The 26411-nt window shown below is 42.8% G+C and overlaps 1 protein-coding gene across 1 annotated transcript; it reads right to left on the bottom strand.

Annotated features, from left to right (window-relative positions):
- Window positions 1-3503: 3503 nt before the first annotated feature.
- Window positions 3504-6099, bottom strand: LOC125532982 (uncharacterized). The gene is made up of 2 exons (XM_048696810.2): window positions 5830-6099; window positions 3504-5110 (listed from the first exon to the last, which is right to left on the bottom strand). The coding sequence occupies exons 1-2, from the start codon at window positions 6075-6077 to the stop codon at window positions 4177-4179; spliced, it is 1182 nt and encodes a 393-aa protein (XP_048552767.2). The 5' UTR covers window positions 6078-6099; the 3' UTR covers window positions 3504-4176.
- Between the last annotated feature and the right edge of the window lie 20312 nt (window positions 6100-26411).

Below are 26411 nucleotides of genomic sequence, written 5' to 3'. Positions count from 1 at the left end.
CGGAACGAGGCGTGTAATATATCGTTGAAAAGCTATGGATTAGGCGCAAATTCGCCATGTTGAATACTTTTCGAGATTCCTCACGGTTTAAGAGCAGTTTTGAAAATGGTGCGGCCCACAACGAGTGGCAGCGAGCATTTTTTTCTAAACCGCTCGTCGGAATGAAGCAAATGATACACCGATCGTCGAGGCGCATCTTTTTCATATCTATTTCTTTCTCTAATTCGTTACGGTTTAAGAGCAGTTTCAAATTTATTAAATCGCGGAATTCTGTTTTTCAATTTTTTTCAAATTTTGGGTATTGTTTTCGCTCTAGTTTTTTAACCGTTTGTCGAAACGAGGCGTGTAATATGTCATTGGAAATCTATGGACAAGGCGCAACTTTCATATGTAGAAATGGTTTTGAGATTCCTTACAGTTTTAAGTTAATTTTGAAAATCGTGTGGCAGACGACAAGTGGCAGCGGCCGTTTTTTGCGAAATTTTTACAAACCGGTCGTCGAAATGATTCAAATGATATGCCGTTGGAAAGATATCGACGGGACGCAACTTTTTCATGTAGAACACTCTCTCTAATCCTTATGGTTTAAGAGCAGTTTTAAATTTACCAAAATGCGGATACTCTGTTTTTCGCGACACCCAAATCGACGAGGGTACTTCATCCGACTGAAACCGCACCGCATCGGATGAAAAACCGCACTGCATCAGACGTGTTAGAGAACTGCATGGTTTATTTTATTCAATGTAATTTCTTTAAGGACGAGAAATTGGAGTGCACTTCACATCGGGTGTAAATGAACCACAACACTATCAAGAAGTGAACCACATTACTTTTTTTTTACTTCCGTAACATTTTTTTGCACTTACGGGATGAACAACATCATACGGCCGACCGCACTGCTTCAGAATGAAAACCGCACTGCAACGAACAGGCAAGCGAGCTGCATAATTTCTTTTGTCGGACGAAAATTTTTCTCAGACAAAGAAGTGAAGTGCGCTTCACATCACGCACAAGTGAACCACATCAAGCGAAAAATGGACCGAGACACAAGTTTAAGTGTACCGTATGATTTTTCTTTGTCTTTTTCTAACTTGTTTCACAGGGTTAAGTGGATCATATTTGTCAATGTTAGTGTGCTGCATCATGCGGGAAAACGCACTACAATGTCATCATAGAGGATTGCACGCGATTCTTTTTGTTATTATTTTAAAATGAAAAGAAATGCGTAGTACAGCGGAACGAACCTCTAAAAGTCAAAAAAAGTGCATGGTATAATGAAGCGAACCTCTCCACACAATAAAACTGAAACCTCTCGGTGGACAAAAGTGAACATCTCGACACATTCTTTTTGCATGTCCAATCTATTTTGAGGAACTAAAACTTGGATACAACAACAGTGCACTTCATTTTCATGCTTTTTTGCATTGTACAGGAACATAGCCCCCGGATCGGCTACCACGCCAAACACACACATATACACAAAACCATCATGAGCACACTGTACTGCAGTGGGGATGGCATCAACAACAACCAAAACAAACTTCATTGCAGGAACCTACCCCGGCAAACTGCAAAACCACACGAGGCTGCAACCCAACTGCGGTGCACAAAAAGGAACATGCAATCTTTTATAGATGACTCCTTTACAAAGAGAAATTCAAATCAATCGGGGGGGGGGGGGGGGGGGGGTCCCTGTTGACCCGAGTGTTCCTTGCTGAGGAACTGCAAGACCTGAAACACAAGAATAGAGAATAGCAAAACTGCACTGAAAATTTGTTTCACAAACGGGAAATTGAGCGTGCGTCGAATTGCAGAGTAGTCGTTTTGGTGACCAAAATTGAGGCACGCATGGGTTGTACTGACCAACAAAGTCAGCAGGATGCTCACACTAGCCCTCATCAAAGAAGGGGAGGGAGGTGGGTACGGGGAAGGAAGAGAGGACTGGTTGGGCGGCGCGGTGTACCCAGGAGGTCGTGCTTTTCGATACTATTTGCTTGCTCCTTCGACGGCATGTTTGCCTGCTCCTTTGGTGGGCACTGCACGCCGCATGCATAGGTGGACTGCAACAATCGCTCTGCGAGCTGCACAAACATCAGTAGGAGAGCTACACGCAACAAGCCAATGGGCTGCACTGGGTCATCCTGAGCCCGTCGCCGGTCATGCTCTCCGTGGGCGGAGGAGGCCATACTGTCGATTGCTAGGAGCTCAGCGCCTCCCCTTTTTTGCATATCCAGATTCAGCCACTACCAGCTCCCCTGACCTCCCGACGTGTCGGTGTGCAGTGCAGTGGCCCTCGACGTGCAGTGCATCGGCCATTAAGGTGCAGGGCGGCCGCAAACCCTGTGCGCCAGTGCTGAAGGAGATAGCTGGAGAGGGAAGTGGGGGAGAGGCTGGGAAAGATTCTCTGTCGCCGCTCCACCTCGATCCGGGCCACGGACGGCCGGATTCGTTCCCGGGGAGCCCGCGGAGACAGGGGCGGAGGGGAAGTGGTGGCGCTCGTCGGTCCTCCCACCCGGTCACCACGCGTCGGAGGGAGCAGTGCAACGGTGGGGCGCGGCGCGGGGAGGGAAGCGGCGCGGGGAGGAAGGCGGTGCGGCGGCGGAGAAGGGAGGCGGCGCGGAGCGGGAGGAGGGAGGCGGCGAGGCGGCGCGGAGCGGGAGGGAGGTGGTGCGGCAGCGCGCTGGCAGGAGGAGGTCGTGGGGAGCACGCGGAGGAACCTCGTTGGTGTCAAATCGGAAGTCCTGCACTGGGACCGGCCCTCCTGGAGCCCGCGTGTGTGGGTTGGACTAAGGAGGAGCGACGGATCTGGCGCAAATCCGGCGACCACCAAGGCGAGGTCCGGCCTTTGGGGTGGGGGAAGGCAGGGTGAGGGAGAAAGAAGGTGGGGAAGCAGGTGATGGTGGAGTAGGCCGCCGCAGTGGTGGTGGTGGTCGGCGGGGCTGGGGGAAGGGTGGGTGGGAAGGGGAGGGGCGGCGGCGCTCTAGGCCGCTCCCGCGGTAGAAGGCAGGGAGGGGAGGGCCGGCGGCACTCCAGGCCGCTCCCGCGGTAGAAGGTGGGGAGGGAAGAGGCGGTGGCGTTCGGGTGTGGTGTTATCAGAATAAAAAGTTTTGGTGTGTAGAATAAGGTCTTAAGAAGTGTTATTAGAATAAACTCACCCTATATATATATATATATATATATATATATATATATATATATATATATATATATGAAAGGTGCTTTTAATTCAAACCATCCACTTAGTTAATCATTTAATTATGTTCTGTTTGTGAAGTTACTACTTAGGCGGGGGTAACTAATAACACTAAAATTATAGGTCGTTACATATATTTTGGTGCATCATGTAGGCTTGTACCAACATTTTCTGTGATGCCCACAAGAATACCATATCTGCACCCAATTATTTCTTGCTATCACCCACATTGGGCGTAGCTTTATTTTGGTGCATATTTTCATCGTAATAGTCATGTTCCAATATCCTAGCGATCAAGGAAATAAAGTGCATGAAGTCTAGTATAACAACACCTCAAATGGTCCTTCTCTTGTTTCCTATACAATGCTGCATCAAGGATCAGGGCAATGGTCACAAAGATGAAGCAACAATGTAAATACATTCAAATTTACTTACAAGTATGCCTTCAAATAATTCTGGAACTACTTGAATGCAAAAACTATACTAATTGTGTTCCGAAAGATTCAAAATCACTATTAGTATATGCACATGAATCAGTTCACACAAGAATCGTCTTTTTACAGAAACTTCTCACTCCATACACAAAATTTACATATTCATATGCTCACTTCAAATTGACATGAATTTATAGAAACTTTTCACTCCATACACACATGGATGGACAATGTAACTCATATGTGCTCAGATTGATCAGCAAAGCCATGGACATAGAACTCCTCTTCTGATGATTCAGGGCAGTGGAACTGAGATTGTTCCAACAAGTATGCATCCAGCAGGAGTAGTCTGATCTTCGGTCCCAACCGATGGTTGCACAATAGCAGAGTTTTGTTCTGCAGGTGGAGTCAGATCTGCGGTCCCAACCAGATGCAAAGTAGCAGAGCTTTGGACGTTTTGACTCTCTTGATATATAGCTGCAGAGCCTCGGCCTTTGGCAAACGAACCAAATAAACACGCAGATAGGTACAGTGCCCCTTGGCAAATAACTACGCAGATAGGTACAGTGCCCCTTGGCAAATAACTAGCCAATAAAAGATGTTTATTGTTGGTAACAGGTTTGGGTGCAGGGTCGTCGGATACCCATCTCTTAGTTCCCGGCCAAAAAGGCGCAATGTGGAGAGTAGCACCCGTGCAATCGAGGTAGGCATCTGTAAGTTTCCGGTGACCATGCCAACTCCTAGAATAAGCAACAACAATGCTGATGTAATGGTATTGGTGATTGATCCAAAAGTACATGCCCATTCCACCACCAGACTGATGAGTAATGAGAGTTCGATCCAGTATCCAACATCTCCATCCGGACTTTGCAACCCGCTGACTGCGAGAACCAAGGTGGCTAATGATTTGGGCACATCAATATATTTATTAAGGGCGTCGTTAACAGCCGGAAGTCCCAATAGAAATGCAGGCTCAGCAGACAAGCATACTGTTGTGGCCACTTTAATCACACGAACCAGTTTTCGGCAACTAGTACTGTTTATCAAATGGATAACATTAATGGGCTTCAAATTGATCAGCAATACGGCCAGAGACTGGAGCAAGACATCAGTGATGATGGGTATAAGCATATGCACCAACTTCTTCTTCCATACCTTATGCATGGCTCGTCCGGTTAGAATAAAGAGCACAATAAGCAGAAAGGAAAGTACCGGCCCCTGATTGTGACGCAGCTGCCGAGGTACACGAAACGGTATGAACCTCAGGAAGATTAGTATTACAGCCAGAGCAATTCTAAGCAATCCACGAAGTGTGAATGGACAGTAGGTGATGATCCTCTCGGATAAGCAGGTAAGAACCAATGTAGTATAAAACACTGTCCGATCCTGGAGTAACCAGCGCCGTATGGGCACCGGCACGGAGTTGATGGCCCACATAGTCTCGAAGAAGGACTTGCTCAATGTATTGCCCTTTGTAAACATCCTGTTGAAACAAAGTGTTAGCTAATATATTATTATTATTATTATATAATTAAAAAAGAGGCAAAAAAGATATAAACCAGACAAAAAAGAGGCACGGCAAATGAAGTGATACTATTATTTAAAATTTCAGACTAAATTGAGTGAGTGATACTATTATTTAAGTGAATTCTCACAAATGTGCACCATAATCACATAGTCTCACACAAACCTAAAAATTCAGACTAAATTGAGTGGGAGATATATTATATAAGTGAATTCTCACAAATTTTTCAAGAGATGTTTTTTCGATGAAGGAGACAACAATGGATGATGGGTGGAGAGTAGAGGAGAATCTAAAATTTAGGACGAAACTCTATAGTTCTGCATGGCTAACCACGTAAATACTGTCTAGGTTCTTTTAACATACCAAGACCCGCAGCCCAATACAATTAACGGACATATTTTCACAAAGACTGTCTAGTTGTGAACGATACTACTATCTGAACATGCTTACTATATTCCGTAAAAGGATGATTCATTAATGGAGTCGTTCAGGCAACAAATAAATTAGCTTGCAAAGCACGCGGGGCTCTCTATGACGACTTTGAGTAGAGGAGATGGGATGCTCTAGTGGTAAGATGTATTTGATCGGCTACAAACATCGTCTAATGAGTATGATCAACCCAGCTACTAACAAATGGGCGGAGCAAATTAGGTAGTAAACAAAAAAGATCAGGTTACCTGAAGGCCTCAATGAGAATGATGGTGGCTGCACACCAAAAGTCGCCCGGCTTCAGGAGTATGGAAAACCCACCGAGGACAACCACCGTCGCCCAAAGAAACGCCAGCGTACCCGTAGCATCTCCCGCCCATTCAAGGAAGACCATGCACCGCCTAAGAATGTCCCGCTTCTCGCCGCTGCTCCTCCGCTGCTCGCCGCTGCTCCTCTGCTGCTCGCCGACCTCCCCGAACGCCGCCATGCTTGTCATCTGAGCGGTAGTGACGAGGAAAGCTCAATTGTAGAGGAAGGATCAGAGCCCCGCGCGCGCCCTCCTATATATATAGGTCGGAGAGACAACGTGCGGAAGAAAAACACACGGCGCCGCGCATGGTTACTTTCTAGTCTTATTTTTTTTTCTGCTACACATTGAGCTTTTTCACGAAATTTCCGTGTGCTCGACGTATACTTGAACTGGTTGTTGCTTGGACTAACCTAGTACTGCTAGTTCGTGACCATAACCACGTCATGATGCTCTGCATGCTGGAAATGCATGCCTAGTCATGTAGCAAAAGTTGTATCTGGTACATGTGTGCATGCCATTGTTGGAATAATCTTAAGTGTGTGTTGAGTACTAGGGTCTGGTTAGGTCTTGCCTTGTCAGAGTCCAAATTGTGATCAAGGTATCCGTGTGGTTTGGTCTGGAACGTGCTGCCAGCTACTATTAGTGTCTGAGCTGCAATCAAGTCAGTGAGACTTAATTTGGCGCATGAGGTGCCTCTTTTTCCAAATCAACAAAATAATTCTAGTCACGCTAAGCTAAGAAGCCTCCACGAAGCTGCATAATGCATGCGCGTGAAGTGCCTTTGTTCGAATCGGCAAAATGACTTGTAGCCACGCTAAGCTAAGCTAAGAACCTCTACAAAGCTGCATAATGCATAGTGGGGAAGCAGGACCTTCTTGCCACGTGGAGGTTTTTTTGTCGTCAGGTTTCCTTTACAGTTTGTGAATTGGTACATGCTTAGATTATCCTTTATAGAGCTGAATGTTCGTGAGAATTGTAATTATCTGACTTCTCTTAGTCGAACTACTTTGTGCCAATGTCGTCACCGCCTTCTTAGGACGGCTCTTGCTGAAAATGGTATTTTGCTAACCACGTCTTCAACGATGCCTCTAAATGCCAATCTTTTTTTTTTGCGATGGTATAAATGCCAATCTTGATGCCGGATACCCCGTTTGGGGCTTGGGTATGTGTTAATATAGCGGTGGAAAAGCCCACCGGTGGCGCATACTCACGCGTTTGGCTACCGAATCCCGGAAAAGTATCCAGGGGCGGGAAACACGGTTACCATGATTACCGCAAAATACCGACCAAATACCGCTTGAAATTTTTAAACGAAATTTGAATTCAAATATTTGGGTCTGAGTCAAATAGCAACAGATATAGATCTATTCACAAACCTTAACATGGTGTAGTGGTTGTTTCCTCAGCTCCACACTTACAGCTCTGGTGCGTTGCTGGTCTTGAGTTCTAATCCTCCGGATGTCTTTGTTTTTTAAGTTCCGTTGTATATATATCCATATACTAGCAAAAGGGCCCATGTGTTGCAATGAGAAAAAATCATAACCTTCAATGGCCAAGATCACGTTTTGCTGCATCCCAGAGACACTATCACTCTCAATTTCGTGAAATCATGAACAATTCTTGAAATCATAAACATTTTTTAAAACTCGTGAACATTTTTCAAATTAGTGAACACTTTTACAAATTTTCGAACAATTTATAAGACCAAGAACTTTTTTTGAATTCATCAACATTTTATACTATTTGCAAACATTTTCTTAATATTATGAATATTTTTAAAACAATTTTCTTCAATCGGCGAACATTTCTAGAATCGACGAATATTTTTTAGGAAATTGGCGGATCAATTCTTCAAATTCACAAATATTTTTTTATTTAACAAACATTTTTTGAAATGGGGGATCATTTTTTGAATCAGCGAACATTTTATTGATGAATAAACTATTTTGTAAGTCACGAACAGATTTTGAATTTTTAGGATATTTTTCCATTAATGAAAATTTTCAAATTCGCAATTTTTTGTTCAATTTCATTAACACTTTTTAATACACGAACTTTAAAAATAATCATGAATATTTTTTGACTTTCTGAACATTTGTTTTCAAAATTTCAAACATTTTTTGAGTAAGCGAACATTATTTTACAAAATCGTGAACATTTTTCGAATCCATAAACACATTATGATTTATTAAAAAATAAAAATTCTAATTTTTTTAAAATTTCTAAACTTTTTTGAATAGCCAAATTATTTAAAGTAGAAAAAAGAAAAGAAATGAAAAGAAACATAAAAAACAAAAGTTAATTTTTTTTGGTATTTTTGTTGTATAGATTGAAAAGTAAAGATTGCAAAATAAAATAGATCGGAAACTTATATGATGGAAGATAGACCCGGGGGCCATAGGTTTCACTAGTGGCTTATCTCAAGATAGCATAATTATTACGCTGGGTGAACAAATTACTGTCGAGCAATTGATAGAAAAGTGCATAGTTATGAGAATATCTAGGCATGATTATGTATATAGGCATCACGTCCGTGACAAGTAGACCGAAACGATTCTGCATCTACTGCTAATACTCCACACATCGACCGCTATGCAGCATGTATCTAGAGTATTAAGTTCATAAGAACAGAGTAACGCATTAGGCAAGATGACATGATGTAGAGGAATAAACTCAAGCAATATGATATAAACCCCATCTCTTTATCCTTGATTTCAAAAATACAATGCGTGCCTTGCTGCCCCTGCTATCACTGGGAAAGGACACCGCAAGATTGAACCCAAAGCTAAACACTTCTCCCATTGTAAGAAAGATCAATCAAGTAGGCCAAATCAAACTGATAATTCGAAGAGACTTGCAAAGATAACAAATCATACATAAAAGAATTCAGAGGAGATTCAAATATTGTTCATAGATAATCTTGATCATAAATCCACAATTCATCGGATCTTGACAAACACACCGCAAAAAGAATTACATCGAATAGATTGTTGGGGAACGTAGCAGAAATTCAAAATTTTCCTAAGTGTCACCAAGATCGATCTATGGAGAAACCAGCAACGAGGGGAAGGAGAGTGCATCTACATACCCTTGTAGATCGCTAAGCGGAAGCGTTCAAGAGAACGGGGTTGAAGGAGTCGTACTCGTCGTGATCCAAATCACCGATGATCCTAGTGCCGAACGGACGGCACCTCCGTGTTCAACACACGTACAGCCCGGTGACGTCTCCCATGCCTTGATCCAGCAAGGAGAGAGGGAGAGGTTGAGGAAGACTCCATCCAGCAGCAGCACAATGGCATGGTGGTGGTGGAGGAGCGTGGTGATCCAGCAGGGCTTCGCCAAGCACCGCGAGATATGAGGAGAAAGAGAGGGGTAGGGCTGCGCCAAGATAGAGAGGAACCCGTGTGTTGTGGGCAGCCCAAACCTCAAGTATATATAGGGGAAGGGGAGGGGCTGCGCCCCCACCTAGGGTTCCCTCCCTAGGGGTGGCGGCAGCCCCCTAGATCCCATCTAGGGGCGGCCAAGGGGAGGGGAGAGGGGGAGGCGCACCAGGGTGGGCCTTAGGACCCATCTGCCCTAGGGTTTGCCCCCCTTCCCACTCCCTTGCGCCTTGGGCCTTGGTGGGGGGGCGCACCAGCCCACCTGGGGCTGGTCCCCTCCCACACTTGGCCCATGCATCCCTCCGGGGCTTGTGGCCCCACTTGGTGGACCCCCGGGACCCTCCCGGTGGTCCCGGTACGTTACCGATAAAACCCGAAACTTTTCCGGTGACCAAAACAGGACTTCCTATATATAAATCTTTACCTCCGGACCATTCCGAAACTCCTCGTGACGTCCGGGATCTCATCCGGGACTCCGAACAACATTCGGTAGCCACATACAAACTTCCTTTATAACCCTAGCGTCATCGAACCTTAAGTGTGTAGACCCTACGGGTTCGGGAACCATGCAGACATGACCGAGACGTTCTCCGGTCAATAACCAACAGCGGGATCTGGATACCCATGTTGGCTCCCACATGCTCCACGATGATCTCATCGAATGAACCACGATGTCAAGGACTTAATCAATCCCGTATACAATTCCCTTTGTCTATCGGTACGATACTTGCCCGAGATTCGATCGTCGGTATCCCGATACCTTGTTCAATCTCGTTACCGGCAAGTCTCTTTACTCGTTCCGTAACACATCATCCTGTGATCAACTCCTTGATCACATTGTGCACATTATGATGATGTCCTACCGAGTGGGCCCAGAGATACCTCTCCGTTTACACGGAGTGACAAATCCCAGTCTCGATTCGTGCCAACCCAACAGACACTTTCGGAGATACCTGTAGTGTACCTTTATAGCCACCTAGTTACGTTGTGACGTTTGGCACACCCAAAGCACTCCTACGGTATCCGGGAGTTGCACAATCTCATGGTCTAAGGAAATGATACTTGACATTAGAAAAGCTTTAGCATACGAACTACATGATCTTTGTGCTAGGCTTAGGATTGGGTCTTGTCCATCACATCATTCTCCTAATGATGTGATCCTGTTATCAATGACATCCAATGTCCATGGTCAGGAAACCGTAACCATCTATTGATCAACGAGCTAGTCAACTAGAGGCTTACTAGGGACATGGTGTTGTCTATGTATCCACACATGTATCTGAGTTTCCTATCAATACAATTCTAGCATGGATAGTAAACGATTATCATGAACAAGGAAATATAATAATAACCAATTTATTATTGCCTCTAGGGCATATTTCCAACAGTCTCCCACTTGCACTAGAGTCAATAATCCAGTTCACATCGATATGTGATTAACACTCAAGGTCACATCCCCATGTGACTAACACCCAAAGAGTTTACTAGAGTCAATAATCTAGTTCACATTACCATGTGATTAACACTCGATGAGTTCTGGGTTTGATCATGTTATGCTTGTGAGAGATGTTATAGTCAACAGATCTGAACCTTTTAGATCCGCGTGTGCTTTACAAATCTCTATGTCATCTCCTAGATGCAGCTACCACGTTCTATTTGGAGCTATTCCAAATAACTGTTCTACTATACGAATCCAGTTTACTACTCAGAATAATTTGGATTAGTGTCAAAGTTTGCATCGACGTAACCCTTTACGACGAACTCTTTTACCACCTCCATAATCGAGAAAATTCCTTAGTCCACTAGTTACTAAGGATAACTTTGACCGCTGTCCTGTGATCCATGCTTGGATCACTCTTGTACCCCTTGACTGACTCATGGCAAGGCACACTTCAGGTGCGGTACACAGCATAGCATACTGTAGAGCCTATGTCTTAAGCATAGGAGACGACCTTCGTCCTTCCTCTTTCTTCTGCCGTGGTCGAGCCTTAAGTCTTAACTTCATACCTTACAACTCAGGCAAGAACTCCTTCTTTGACTGATCCATCTTGAACACCTTCAAGATCATGTCAAGGTATGTACTCATTTGAAAGTACCATTAAGCATTTTGATCTATCCTTATAGATCTTGATGCTCAATGTTCAAGTAGCTCAATCCAAGCTTTCCATTGAAAAACACTTTCCAAATAACCCTATATGCTTTCCAGAAATTCTACGTCATTTCTGATCAACAATATGTCAACAACATACATTTATAAGAAATTCTATAGTGCTCCCACTCACCCTTTTGGAAATACAAGTTTCTCATAAACTTTGTATAAACCCAAAATCAAAGCATACATTCCAACTCCGAGATGCTTACTCCAGTCCTTAGAAGGATTGCTGGAGCTTTGCATACTTGTTAGCATCTTTCAGGATTGACAAAACCTTCCGGTTGTATCACATACAACCTTTCCTCAAAAATCGTCGAGGAAACAATGGTTTTTGGCATCCTATCTGCAAGATTTCATAAATAATGCAGTAATTGCTAATATAATTCCAACAGACTCTTAGCATCGCTATGAGTGAGAAAGTCTCATCGTAGTCAACTCCTTGAACTTGTCGGAAAACATCTTAACGACAAGTCGAGCTTTCTTAATGGTGATACTTGACGTCCACTCCTCGTGGCCACCTCGTCGCTTCCTTGACGTCCACTCCAAGTCTTATGGATTGTGTTTGTTCCAAAAATGATTCTCCCGAAGGTCTCATTCCGTTTGGACTCCGTTTGATATTCCTTTTCTGCGAAACACTGAAATAGGCAAAAAAACTGCAATTTGCACTGGGCCTCCGGTTAGTAGGTTAGTCCCAACAAAAGGGAGAAGATAGTCTCACATCAACTAGGCGTATCAACGGGCTATGGAGATGCCCATCAATAGATATCAATGTGAGTGAGTAGGGATTGTCATGCAACGGATGCACTAGAGCTATAAGTGTATGAAAGATCAACAAAAGAAACTAAGTGGGTGTGCATCCAACTTGCTTGCTCACGAAGACCTAGGGCAATTTGAGGAACCAAGGGCAAACAGCGATGTTGACCACTTTGGGACAGCAACAGAGGAAGAGATGGAGGCTGACTTAATGAGGGTAGATGCCATGGAGGATCAAGAAGTCACTTCTCGCTTCCGAGTTGGGTTCACGATGGGGGAACTACAGAGCTCAGCAATTCCAAACTCGGTCATCCCTTCCAATGCTAGATTTATTTCTTATGAAAATATGAAGAGGAGTGTCACTTGTTCTCCCGCAGCTATGCAACACCCTTGGGTGCAAGGAGCTTTAGCCGTCACAGGAAAGCTTCGGAAGGAAATAATGGAACTCAAGCAGCAAGTCAATAAGCTCGAGGAAGAGAACCGTATCGTGAGGGGAATCATCGCCAAGAACATTACACCAACAACAAAGAAGGAGACACAATCACATGGGTATGGGCACTCCCCTTGGCAACTGCCAAGCTTGGGGGAGGTGCCCCGGTATCGTATCACAATCACATCTCCTATCTTTACCGTTTTCTTAGTTTGATCCTATTAGTATTATCTTGATCTAGTAGAATAAAGTTTATGGCATGATCTAGTTCCGAGTTTTGCTTTATGATCTCTCTTTGTAATCGAGTCCGTGAGTTATATAATAAAGATTAGTGTTGAGTCAAGGGCTTGATGATTTTGCTATGACTTAAGTGATAAAATAAAAGAAGAGAGAAAAAGAATAAAAAAAAGAAACAAAGAGTTCATATTGATCTTACTGAGAGTAATGACTTCACTTAGGAAGAGTATGATGATTAAAAGTTGTCGGGAGTTGGCAGACATAGCTTTGGTCATCGTTGCAATTAATAGGAAGTAATAAGGAAAGAGAGGTTTCACATATAGATATATTATCATTGACATCTTTTATGATTGGAAGCACTCATTAAAATATGACATGCTAAAGAGTTGATGTCGGACAAGGAAGACAACTTAATGAATTATGTTCTCTTATGTCTGAGATAAAGTATGTTGTCATGGATCCTCTAACATGTTGAGCTTGCCTTTCCCCCTCATGCTAGCCAAATTCTCAGCACTAAGTAGAGATACTACTTGTGCTTCCAAATACCCTTAAACTAGTTTTGCCATGAGAGTCCACCATATCTACCTATGGATTGAGTAAGATCCTTCAAGTAAGTTGTCATCGGTGCAAAGCAATAAAAATTGCTCTAAATATGTATGATTGATTGGTGTGGGAGAAATAAGCTTTATACGATCTTGTGATGTGAAAGTAATAAAAGCGACGGACTGCATAATAAAGGTTCATATCACAAGGGGCAATATAAAGTGACGTTCTTTCGCATTGAGATATTGTGCATCCAACCATAAAAGCGCATGGCAACCTCTGCTTCCCTCTGCGAAGGGCCTATATTTTATTTATCCTCTACCTTATACAAGAGTCACGGTGATCTCCACCTTTTCTTTTTCATTTTATCCTTTGACAAGCCCAGCATGTTGGAAAGAACCTGACATATATATCTAATTGGATGTAGGGGAGCATGAATTGTTATTGTTGACATTACCCTTGAGGTAAAAGGTTGTGGGGCAAGACTATAAGCCCCTATCTTTCTGTGTCCGATTAAAACTCCGTAACCACAAGTATTGCATGAGTGTTAGCAATTATGAAGGACTAGATGATAGTTGAGTATGTGGACTTGCTTTTAAGCTATGACATAGACTCTTTCCAATGTTATGATAAATTGCAATTGCTTCAATGACTGAGATTATAGTTTGTTGGTGCTCAATAAGGTTTCTGATTCATACTTTTCGCATTGTGAATAGATCATCACTTGAACATAAGTAATCATATGACAATATCTATAATTGTTGCTGTTAAGAGAATAATCATGATGCCTTCATGTCCATATCTTATTTTTATCGACGCCTCTACCTCTAAACATGGGGACATATTTATTGTTATCGGCTTTTCGCTTGAGGACAAGCGAGGTCTAAGCTTGGGGGAGTTGATACGTCCATTTTGCATCATGCTTTTATATCGATATTTATCGCATTATGGGCTGTTATTTCACATTATGTCACAATACTTATGGCTATTCTGTCTTATTTTACAAGGTTCACATAAGGAGGGAGAATGCCGGCAGCTGGAATTCTGGGCTGGAAAAAGGAGCAAATATTGGAGACCTATTCTACGCAACTCCAAAAGTCCTGAAACTCCACGGAATATCTTAGAAGAAATAATAAAAAATCCTCGCCAAAGATGAAGGCCAGGGGGCCCACACCCTCTGCACGAGGGTGGGCCCCCCTCCTAGGGCACACCCCCTATCTCGTGGGGCCCCTGGTGACTCTCCGATGCCCCTCTTCTGCTATATGAAGTCTTTCGATGAGAAAAAAATAGGAAGCAACCTTTCGGGACGAGACTCCGCCACCACGAGGCGGAACCTTGGCGGAACCAATCTAGGACTCCGGCAGAGCTGTTCTGCCGGGGACACTTCCCTCCGGGAGGGGGAAATCATTGCCGTCATCATCACCAACGCTCCTCTCATCGGGAGAGGGCAATCTTCATCAACATCTTCACCAGCACCATCTTATCTCAAAACCCTAGTTCATCTCTTGTATCCAATTCTTGTCTCTAAGTCCGGGATTGGTACTAGTAGGTTGCTAGTAGTGTTAATTACTCCTTGTAGTTGATGCTAGTTGGTTTATTTGGTGGAAGATTATATGTTCAGATCCTATATGCATATTGTTACCCCTCTGATTATGAATATGACTATGCTTTGTGAGTAGTTACGTTTGTTCCTAAGGACAAGGGAGAAGTCTTGCTATTAGTAGTCATGTGAATTTGGTATCCGTTCGATATTTTGATGAGATGTATGTTGTCTAGCCTCTAGTGGTGTTATGTGAACGTCGACTACATAACACTTCACCATTATTTGGGCCTAGAGGAAGGCATTGGGAAGTAATAAGTAGATGATGGGTTGCTAGAGTGACAGAAGCTTAAACCCTAGTTTATGCGTTGCTTCGTAAGGGGCTGATTTGGATCCACTTGTTTCATGCTATGGTTAGGTTTACCTTAATACTTTTGTTGTAGTTGCGGATGCTTGCAATAGAGGTTAATCATAAGTGGGATGCTTGTTCAAGTAAGAACAACACCCAAGCACCGGTCCACCCACATATCAAATTATCAAAGTACCGAACGCGAATCATATGAACGTGATGAAAACTAGCTTGATGATATTCCCATGTGTCCTCGGGAGCGCTTTTCCTATTATAAGAGTTTGTCCAGGCTTGTCCTTTGCTACAAAAGGATTGGGCCACCTTGCTGCAATTTATTTACTTTTGTTACTTGTTGCTCGTTACAAATTATCCTATCACAAAACTATCTGTTACCACTTATTTCAGTACTTGCAGAGAATACCTTGCTGAAAACCGCTTGTCATTTCCTTCTGCTCCTCGTTGGGTTCGACACTCTTACTTATCGAAAGGACTACGATAGATCCCCTATACTTGTTGGTCATCAAGACTCTTTTCTAGCGCCGTTGCCGGGGAGTGAAGCGCCTTTGGTAGGTGGAATTTGGTAAGGAAAAATTTATATAGTGTGCTGAAATTTACTATCACTTGTTACCATGGAAAGTAATTCTCTGAGGGGCTTGTTCGGGGTATCTTCACCCCGACCAGTAGATCAAAGAGTTGCTCCTCAACCTACTAAACCTATTGAAGATGAAACACCTTTTGAAGTTCCTTCGGGTATGATGGAAAAACTGCTAGCTAATTCTTTTATAGGAGATGGAACCAAGCATCCTGATGAACACCTAATATATGTGGATGAGGTTTGTGGATTATTTAAGCTTGCAGGTATACCCGATGATGTTGTCAAGAAGAAGGTCTTCCCTTTATCTTTGAAGGGAGACGCATTGATATGGTATAGGCTATGTGATGATACGAGATTATGGAACTATAAAAGATTGAAGCTGGAATTCCATAAAAAATATTACCCTATGCATCTTGTTCATCGTGACCACAATTATATATATAATTTCTGGCCTCGCGAAGGAGAAAGCATCGCTCAAGCTTGGGGGAGGCTTAAATCAATGTTATATTCATGCCCCAATCATGAGCTTTCGAGAGAAATAATTATGCAAAGTTTTTATGCTCGGCTTCTCATAATAATCAAACCATGCTCGATACTTCTTGTGCTGTCTCTTTTATGATGAAGACTATTGGATTTAGATGGGACTTATTGGATAGAATTAAACGCAACTCTGAAGATTGGGACCTCGACGAAGGTAAGGAGTCAGGTATGACACCTAAGTTTGATTGTGTTAAATCTTTTATGGACACCGATATTTTCCGTAAGTTTAGCACTAAATGTGGACTTGACTCTGAGATAGTAGCTTCTTTCTGTGAATCTTTTGCTACTTATGTCGATCTCCCTAAGGAGAAGTGGTTTAAATATCATCCTCCCATAGAAGTAAAAGTAGCTGCACCTATTAAAGTTGAAGAAACGACTGTCACTTATGATGATCCTATTGTTCCTACTTCTTATGTTGCGAAACCGCCTTTTCCCGTTAGAATAAAGGATCATGCTAAAGCTTCAACTGTGGTTCGTAAAAGCAATATTAGAACATATACACCTCCTGAACAAGTTAAAGTAGAACCTAATATTGCTATTGTTAAAGATCTCTTGTCTGATAATATTGACGGGCATGTTATTCAATTCGAAGGTGAAACTGCTAGAATTGCTAAACCTTGTGATAAAGATAAACATAGACCTATGGTAGGCGTGCCTGTTATTTCTGTTAAAATAGGAGATCATTGTTATCATGGTTTATGTGATATGGGTGCTAGTGCTAGTGTTATACCTTGTACTTTATAGGAAGAAATTAAGCACGAAATTGCACCTGTTGAGTTTGAAGATATTGATGTCACAATTAAACTTGCTAATAGAGATACTATATATGCTTTGGGAATTGTTAGAGATGTCGAAGTCTTGTGTGGGAAAACTAAATATCCCGCTGATTTTCTTGTTCTTGGTTCCCCACAAGATAGCTTTTGTCCCATTATATTTGGTAGACCCTTCTTAAACACTGTTAATGCTAAGATAGACTGCGAAAAGAATGTTGTTACTGTTGGCTTGGATGATATGGTTCATGAGTTTAATTTCTCTAAATTTAGTAAACAACATCGTGAAGAGGAATTACCTAGTAAAGATGAAATCATTGGTCTTGCTTCTATTGCCGTACCTCCTAGTGATCCTTTAGAACATTATTTGCTAGACCATGAAAATGATATGTTTATGAATGAAAGAAGGGAAATAGATGAAGTACTCTTTGAACAGAAACCTATTCTGCAACACAATTTGCCTGTTGAAATCTTAGGGGATCCTCCTCCACCTAAGGGTGATCCCGTGTTTGAGCTTAAACCCTTGCCTGATAATCTTAAATATGCTTATCTTGATGAAAAGAAAATATATCATGTTATTATTAGTGCTAACCTTTCAGAGCGTGAAGAAGAAAGATTATTGAAAACTCTAAGGAAGCACCGCGCTGCTATTGGTTATACTCTTGATGATCTTAAGGGCATTAGTCCCACTCTATGCCAACATAAAATAAATTTGGAAGCAGATGCCAAACCAGTTCGTGATCCTCAACGGCGTTTGAATCCTAAAATGAAAGAAGTGGTAAGAAAAGAAATACTCAAGCTTCTGGAGGCAGGTATAATTTATCCCATTGCTGATAGTCAGTGGGTAAGTCCTGTCCATTGTGTCCCTAAGAAGGGAGGTATTACTGTCGTTCCTAATGATAAAGATGAATTGATCCCGCAAAGAATTATTACAAGTTATAGGATGGTAATTGATTTCTGCAAATTAAATAAGGCTACTAAGAAAGATCATTACCCCTTACCTTTTATTGATCAAATGCTAGAAATATTATGCAAACACACACATTATTGCTTCCTAGATGGTTATTCTGGTTTCTCTCAAATACCAGTGTCAGCTGGAGATCAATCAAAGACTACTTTTACATGCCCTTTTGGTACTTTTTCTTATAGACGTATGCCTTTTGGTTTATGTAATGCACCTGTTACCTTTCAAAGATGCATGATGGCTATATTCTCCGACTTTTTTGAAAAGATTTGTGAGGTTTTCATGGACGACTTTTCCGTCTATGGTTCCTCTTTTGATGATTGCTTGAGCAATCTTGATCGAGTTTTGCAGAGATGTGAAGAAACCAATCTTGTCTTGAATTGGGAAAAGTGCCACTTTATGGTTAATGAAGGAATTGTCTTGGGGCATAAAGTTTCTGAAAGAGGCATTGAAGTTGATAAAGCTAAGCTTGATGCTATTGAAAAGATGCCATGTCCCAAGGACATCAAAGGTATAAGAAGTTTCCTCGGTCACGCCGGATTTTATAGGAGGTTCATTAAGGACTTCTCAAAAATTTCTCGGCCTCTGACTAATTTATTACAAAAATATATACCATTTGTCTTTGATGATGATTGTGTAGAAGCATTTGAAATACTTAAGAAAGCATTAGTCTCTGCACTTGTTGTTCAGCCACCTGATTGGAATTTACCCTTTGAAATTATGTGTGATGCTAGTGATTATGCAGTAGGTGCTGTTCTAGGTCAAAGAGTTGATAAGAAGCTAAATGTTATCCATTATGCTAGTAAGACTCTAGACAATGCTCAAAGAAATTATGCTACTACTGAAAAAGAGCTTTTAGCAGTTGTATTTTCTTGTGATAAGTTTAGATCATATATCGTTGATTCTAGAGTAACTATTCACACTGATCATGCTGCTATTAAATACCTTATGGAAAAGAAAGATGCTAAACCTAGACTTATTAGATAGGTTCTCTTGCTACAAGAATTTGACTTGCATATCATTGATAGAAAGGGAGCTGAGAACCCCGTTGCAAACAACTTGTCTAGGTTAGAAAATGTTCTTGATGACCCACTACCTATTGAAGATAGTTTTCCTGATGAGCAATTAAATGTTATAAGTACTTCTCGTAGTGCCCCATGGTATGCTGATTATGCTAATTATATTGTTGCTAAGTTTATACCACCTAGTTTCACATACCAGCAAAAGAAAAAGTTCTTCTATGATTTGAGACATTACTTTTGGGATGACCCACAGCTTTATAAAGAAGGAGTAGATGGTGTTATTAGACATTGTGTACCTGGGCATGAACAGGAACAGATCCTACGCAAGTGTCATTCCGAAGCTTATGGAGGGCACCACGCTGGAGATAGAACTGCACATAAGGTATTGCAATCTGGTTTTTATTGGCCTACTCTCTTCAAGGATGCCCGTAAGTTTGTCTTATCATGTGATGAATGTCAAAGAATTGGTAATATTAGTAGACGTCAAGAAATGCCTATGAATTATTCACTTGTTATTGAACCATTTGACGTTTGGGGCTTTGATTATATGGGACCCTTTCCTGCCTCTAATGGATACACACATATTCTAGTTGCTATTGATTACGTTACTAAGTGGGTAGAAGCTATTCCAACTAGTAGTGCTGATCATAACACTTCTATTAAAATGCTTAAAGAAGTTATTTTTCCGAGGTTCGGAGTCCCTAGATATTTAATGACTGATGGTGGTTCACACTTTATTCATGGTGCTTTCCGCAAAATGCTTGCTAAGTATGATGTTAATCATAGAATTGCATCTCCTTACACTAGTAGAAAAAGGGTCAAATGTGAAGCACATTAGTGCTGGTTTGAATTTGAGCCGGCACTAATGTGTACATTAGTGCCTGTTCCAACGGCTAGCCGGGCCACTCTCATTAGTACCGGTTCGTGGTGAACCTTTAGCACCGGTTCGTGCCACAAACCGGTACTAATGAGAGTGGTGGCAGGATGTTGTCAGTTTGGGGCCCCTCCAGCACCTTTAGTACCGGTTCGTGTCACGAACCGATACTAAAGGTCGTCCTACATAAACCCTTCGTCCACCCGCCGAGCTCGCTCTGTTCTTCCCCTTTCCCCTCCCTCTATGTTCTTCCCCTCTTCCTCTCGAGCTCATCACACGTTTTCCCAAAATTTGTCAAGATTTGAAGGTCCCCATCGATTCAAATGATCACAAAGGTTAGCAAATTTGTCCTTTCATCTCTCATTGCTAGATTAGCTCTTGCAATGCTTTATGTAGTGTTTAATTTGTGAGTTTAGTAATTTGGGAGGAATTATATGTGCTAGTATTTGATTTATATGCAATTTGAGGTGAAAAATAACACTTAGTTTGCATATGTAGGTGTGGTTTACTTAGTGCCTTCAAAATCTCCGCCGTAACCACCGTCGATCACCCGCACCGTCCCGTTGCTGACACAACCTTGTGGTGAGCCTCTTGTTCATGAAATTTTATATAAAAATTGATGTTTGTGTGATTTGGATATATAGTTACTCGCATAATTATCTTACCCGTACGTTGTTTGTTATACATAGTGCCATGGTTTTGATATCCGTCCCCGTCGGCCCTCGTCCTTGTTATGATTCGGATGTGGTATATATATTCTCTTTTAAAACTAGTTGCATTTCGTGTTTATGACAAATTATGCCCATCAAGTTGACATAGATATTTTTTCTAGGAGGTATGTGAACCGGAAATTCCAACCGACCCTATTGTCGAGAGGTTAAATTTAGTTGAAAGAGAAAACGAGTACTTGAAAGAAAAATTGAAAAGAATTGAGGGGGAGAAGATGGAATTGGAGTTGCATGTTGCCGATGTCGTCGATGATCACAAGATCAAGATGGAGAAAATGCGCTTGAAGATTAGAAAGATTAGAAAATATGCCATCGATAGTGAGGCTTGGTATCATTATGCTGTTGGATCAATTGTTACCTTAGTTGCGGTCTTGATCGCATTTGTTGTTGCATTTAAATGCTTTAGCTAGAGAGTTATTTGTTTGTTGCATTTAAGTGTTGTATGAACTTTATGTATGAACTTGTATTAATTTGGTGTTTTTGGTGCTGTGTATCGAAGATGAGCCGACAATGAATGTACAATGACCGATGCTCTCCCGAGTTCATTAATGGCGTGCAAACTTTTTTGCTTGCGGCTGAGGCAAACAAGCAGGCGGATGGTTTTATGCCTTGTCCATGTGCTGTCTGTAAGAATGGTCTAAATTACTCTAAGTCAAGAACCATTCACGTCCACCTGTTTAAGTTTGGTTTCGTGCCCCACTGTAATGTTTGGACCAAGCACGGAGAAAGAGGGGTTATGATGGAAGACAATGAAGAAGAAGAGGACGACGACTGCTATCCTGGCCATGGGTTCCCTGAATACGATGATACAACAATGGGGGAAGAAGCTGAGCCGTTAATGCGGGAAGAAGCTGAGCCGACAATGCGGGAAGAAGCTGAAGAAGAGGCATCAGATGAGCCTGTTGATGATCTAGGTCGGGCCATTGCCGATGCAAAGAGAAACTGCGCAAGTGATTTGGAGAAGAAGAAGTTGCAGCGCATGTTAGAGGATCACAAAAAATTGTTGTACCCGAATTGCGTAGGTGATAAGAAAAAGCTGGGCACCACACTGGAATTGCTGCAATGGAAGGCAGAGAATGGTGTATCTGACAAGGGATTTGGAAAGTTGCTGGTAATGATAAAGGATATGCTTCCAAAGGACAACGAATTGCCCGAGAGTACGTACGAAGCAAAGAAGGCCGTCTGCCCTCTAGGGTTAGAGGTGTAGAAGATACATGCATGCCCTAATGATTGCATCCTCTACCGCGGTGAGTACGAGGATTTGAACGCTTGCCCAGTATGCGGTGCATTGCGCTATAAGATCAGCCGCGATGACCCTGGTGATGTCGAGGGCGAGCGCCCCAGGAAGAAGATTCCTGCCAAGGTGATGTGGTATGCTCCTATAATACCATGGTTGAAATGTTTGTTCCAAAACAAAGAGCATGCCAAGGCGATGCGATGGCACAGAGAAGACCGTAAGAAAGACGGAAAGTTGAGAGTACCCGCTGACGGGTCGCAGTGGAGAAAAATCAAAAGAAAGTATGGGAAGGAGTTTGCAGATGATGCAAGGAGCGTATGGTTTGGTCTAAGCGCAGATGGCATTAATCCTTTTGGGGAGCAGAGCGGCAACCATAGCACCTGGCCTGTGACTCTATATTTGTATAACCTTCCTCCTTGGTTGTGCATGAAGCAGAAGTTCATTATGATGCCAGTGCTCATCCAAGGCCCTAAGCAACCCGGCAACGACATTGATGTGTACCTAAGGCCATTAGTTGAAGAACTCTTACAATTGTGGAATGGAACAGGTGTACGTGCGTGGGATGAGCACATGGGGGAAGAATTTGACCTAAATGTGTTGCTGTTCGTGACCATCAATGATTGGCCTGCTCTCAGTAACCTTTCAGGACAGGCAAACAAGGGATACCGTGCATGCACGCAGTGTTTGGACGATACCGACAGCATATATTTGGCTAATTGTAAGAAGAATGTGTACGTGGGACATCGTCGATTTCTTCCGAGCAGGCATCCCGTAAGAAAGAAAGGCAAGCATTTCAAAGGTGAGGCGGATCACCGGACGAAGCCTCGCCACCGTACTGGTGCTGATGTACATGATATGGTCAAGGATTTGAAGGTGGTCTTTGGAAAGGGTCCAGGTGGACAACCTGTTCCGAATGACGCTGACGGACGCGCACCTATGTGGAAGAAGAAATCTATATTTTGGGACCTGCCCTATTGGAAAGACCTAGAGGTCCGCTCCACAATCGACGTGATGCACGTGACGAAGAATCTTTGTGTGACCCTACTTGGCTTCTTGGGCGTGTATGGGAAGACAAAAGATACACCCAAGGCACGGGAGGACCAGCAACGTATGCACGGAAAAGACGGCATACATCAGGGTCATGCAAGCTACGCTCTTACCAAAGAAGAGAAGTAAATCTTCTTTGAATGCCTGCTCAGTATTAAGGTACCGTCTGGCTTCTCATCGAATATAAAGGGAATAATAAACATGGCAGAGAAAAAGTTCCAGAACCTAAAGTCTCATGACTGCCACGTGATTATGACGCAACTGCTTCCGGTTGCATTGAGGGGGCTTCTACCGGAAAATGTTTGATTAGCCATTGTGAAGCTATGTGCATTTCTCAATGCAATCTCTCAGAAGGTAATCGATCCAGAAATCATACCAAGGTTAGAGAATTATTTGGTGCAATGTCTTGTCAGTTTCGAGTTGGTGTTCCCACCATCCTTCTTCAACATCATGACGCACGTCCTAGTTCACCTATGCGAAGAGATTAACATTTTGGGTCCTGTATTTCTACACAATATGTTCCCCTTTGAGAGGTTCATTGGAGTCTTAAAGAAATATGTTCATAACCGTGCTAGGCCAGAAGGAAGCATCTCCAAGGGCCATGAAAATGAGGAGGTCATTGAGTTTTGTATTGACTTTATTCCTGACCTTAAGCCAATTGGTGTTCCTGAATCGCGGCATAAGGGCAGACTGGATGGAAAAGGAACGCTAGGAGGGGAACAAATAATATGTATGGACGGACATTCTCTCACTGAAGCACACTACACAGTTCTACATAATTCCGCCTTGGTGGCTCCGTATATGGATGAACACAAGAATTTGCTACGCTCCAAACACCCGGAGCGGTCTGATGACTGGATTACACGTGAACAAACCAGGAGTTTCGCCAGCTGGTTGCAGACACGTACCATGCATGACGCCTCTATTGAAGATGACCTGTACTTGTTGTCCCAGTTACCATCTTCGAATATAATGACTTCCAAAGGGTATGAGATAAATGGTAATACATTTTACACGATCGCCCAAGATAAGAAGAGCACCAACCAAAACAGTGGTGTCCGCTTTGATGCAGAAACTAAGACGGGAAAGGAAACATATTATGGTTATATACAGGACATATGGGAACTTGACTATGGACGTGGTTTGAAGGTCCCTTTGTTTCGGTGCAAATGGGTCAATATGACACGAGGCGGGGTAACGGAAGACCCGCAGTACGGAATGACAACAGTGGATCTCAACAATCTTGCGTATGCAGACGAACCATTCGTCCTAGCCAATGATGTGGCACAGGTTTTCTATGTGAAGGACATGTCTACCAAGCCGAGAAAAAGAAAAGATAAGGAAGCGAATGCATCGTACGATGAGCCAAAGCGGCACATAGTTCTTTCTGGGAAGAGAAACATCGTGGGAGTGGATGACAGGACAGACATGTCAGAAGATTATGAAAAGTTTGATGAAATTGCTCCATTCACAGTGAATATTGACCTGAGCATCCCGTTAAATGATGAAGATTTTCCATGGTTACGGCGCAAAGGGGCACACGCGAAGAAAAGGTTTCACACCCAAAGATCCGGATGTGATCGACTTCACTATCATCACTTTCTTTTGTGTTTCACACCCAGGAGGGAATCTCTGTAATAGTTAGGGTAGTTATGTGTTTTGGCATTTGAAACGCGAAGAAATTTTATGTGCCTTTACTAATTTTTAAAGTTAAGTTATTCACAAACTAGTGATTCACACTAATTTCAAATAATTCAAAATTTAAACTATTCAAATTTGAAAACTACGGGCACTAACAGAAAGTTTGTAATTTTTTGTACCTAAAGCAAAAATATTCACAAGGAAACTCTGAATACACAAAAAAACAACTCAAAAATAAATAAAGCAAAAAACAAATAAAAAAAAGCCCGCCCACTGGGCCAGAGCGGCCTGCATACGACTAGAAACCCAACCTGTTGTTGGGCCAGGATGCAGGCCCGCAAAGGCCTAGTAGGCCCACAGGGCAGCACAGAACATGTAGGCCCAGTAGGCCTGCTTTGGAGAGGAGCTCGAGAGAGCTACCGCACGGGGGTTTATAAACCAGTGCGGACACCCCTCGGCTAGCGAGGTGGGACTAAACTTGCCGCACCGCACCCCCTTTAGTACCGGTTGTTGCCACGAACCGGTACTAAAGGGGGGCCTTTAGTACCGGTTGGAGCCATCACCCGGTACTAAAGGGGGTGTGCTTCCCTCCGCTTGGCCTGGCCAAAACAGGCCTTTAGTACCGGTTGGTGGGAGCCTTTAGTACCGGTTGGTGGCTCCAACCGGTACTAAAGGTCCATCCTATATAACTAAACACTTCAAAAATTTCAGTTTCTCATCTGCTTCTTCTCCTCTGCCCCGTTGCCCGCTGCCCCCGTCTCCATATCCCTCGTCGCCGCCCTGTCCCCGTCGTCGCCGCCCTTGTCACCGCCCCGTCCCCGTCGTCGCCGCCCCGTCGTCCCCGTCCCCGTCGTCACCGCCCCGTCGTCCCCGTCATCACCGCCGCCCCGTCCCGCGTCGTCCCCGTCCCCGTACGTCGTCGCCGCCCCGTCCCCGTCCCCGTCGTCGCCGCCCCGTCCCCGTCCCCGTCGTCGCCGCCCCGTCCCTGTCCCCATCGTCGCCATCCCCGTCGTCACCGTCCCCGACGCCGCCCCCCGTCACCTCTTGCCTCGCCGGTGAGCACACACACACACATTTTTTTTTAGTTTTTTAGTTATAGAAATAGTTATAAAAAAGTTAGAAATTTTTCTTTTTTAGTTATAGAAATAGTTAGTTATATAGCATTGTTAGAAATGTTATAGAAATGTTAGAATTGTTAGAAATTTATCTGTTTTTTAGTTATAAAAATAGTTATAAAAAATTTAGAATTGTTAGAAAATTTGCTGTTTTTTAGTTATAGAAAAGTTAGAATTGTTAGAAATTTTTCTGTTTTTAGTTATAGAAATAGTTATAAAAAAGTTAGAAATCTTTAATTTTTTTAGTTATAGAAATATTAGAAATGTTATACAAATGTTAGTTATATAGAAATGTTATAATTTTTTTTTTCTGTTTTTCACTTATAGAAATATTAGAAATGTTATAGAATTGTTAGTTATATAGCATTGTTAGAAATGTTATAGAAATGTTAGTTATATAGAAATGTTAGAAATTTTAGTTATCAAAATCCAATCATTAAAAAATGTTACTTTTTGCGGGCATATAGCTAGTATTTGTTCTCGACGATGCCCGGCCCGCATCCTCGCCGTCGACCCGTCCGCGACAATGTCCGGCTGACCCATGTCCGGGACTGGGCTTCGCCGGGCTGGCACTGGGAGGTGCTGCCTGGAGGGGCACGCCGC

The sequence above is a fragment of the Triticum urartu genome, chromosome 1A (assembly GCF_056163025.1).
Source record: "Triticum urartu cultivar PI428250 chromosome 1A, HENAU_Tu73, whole genome shotgun sequence".
NCBI lineage: Eukaryota > Viridiplantae > Streptophyta > Magnoliopsida > Poales > Poaceae > Triticum > Triticum urartu.
The sequence above is the reverse complement of the archived record's forward strand: the minus strand, read 5'-3'. Positions and strand labels throughout refer to the sequence as shown.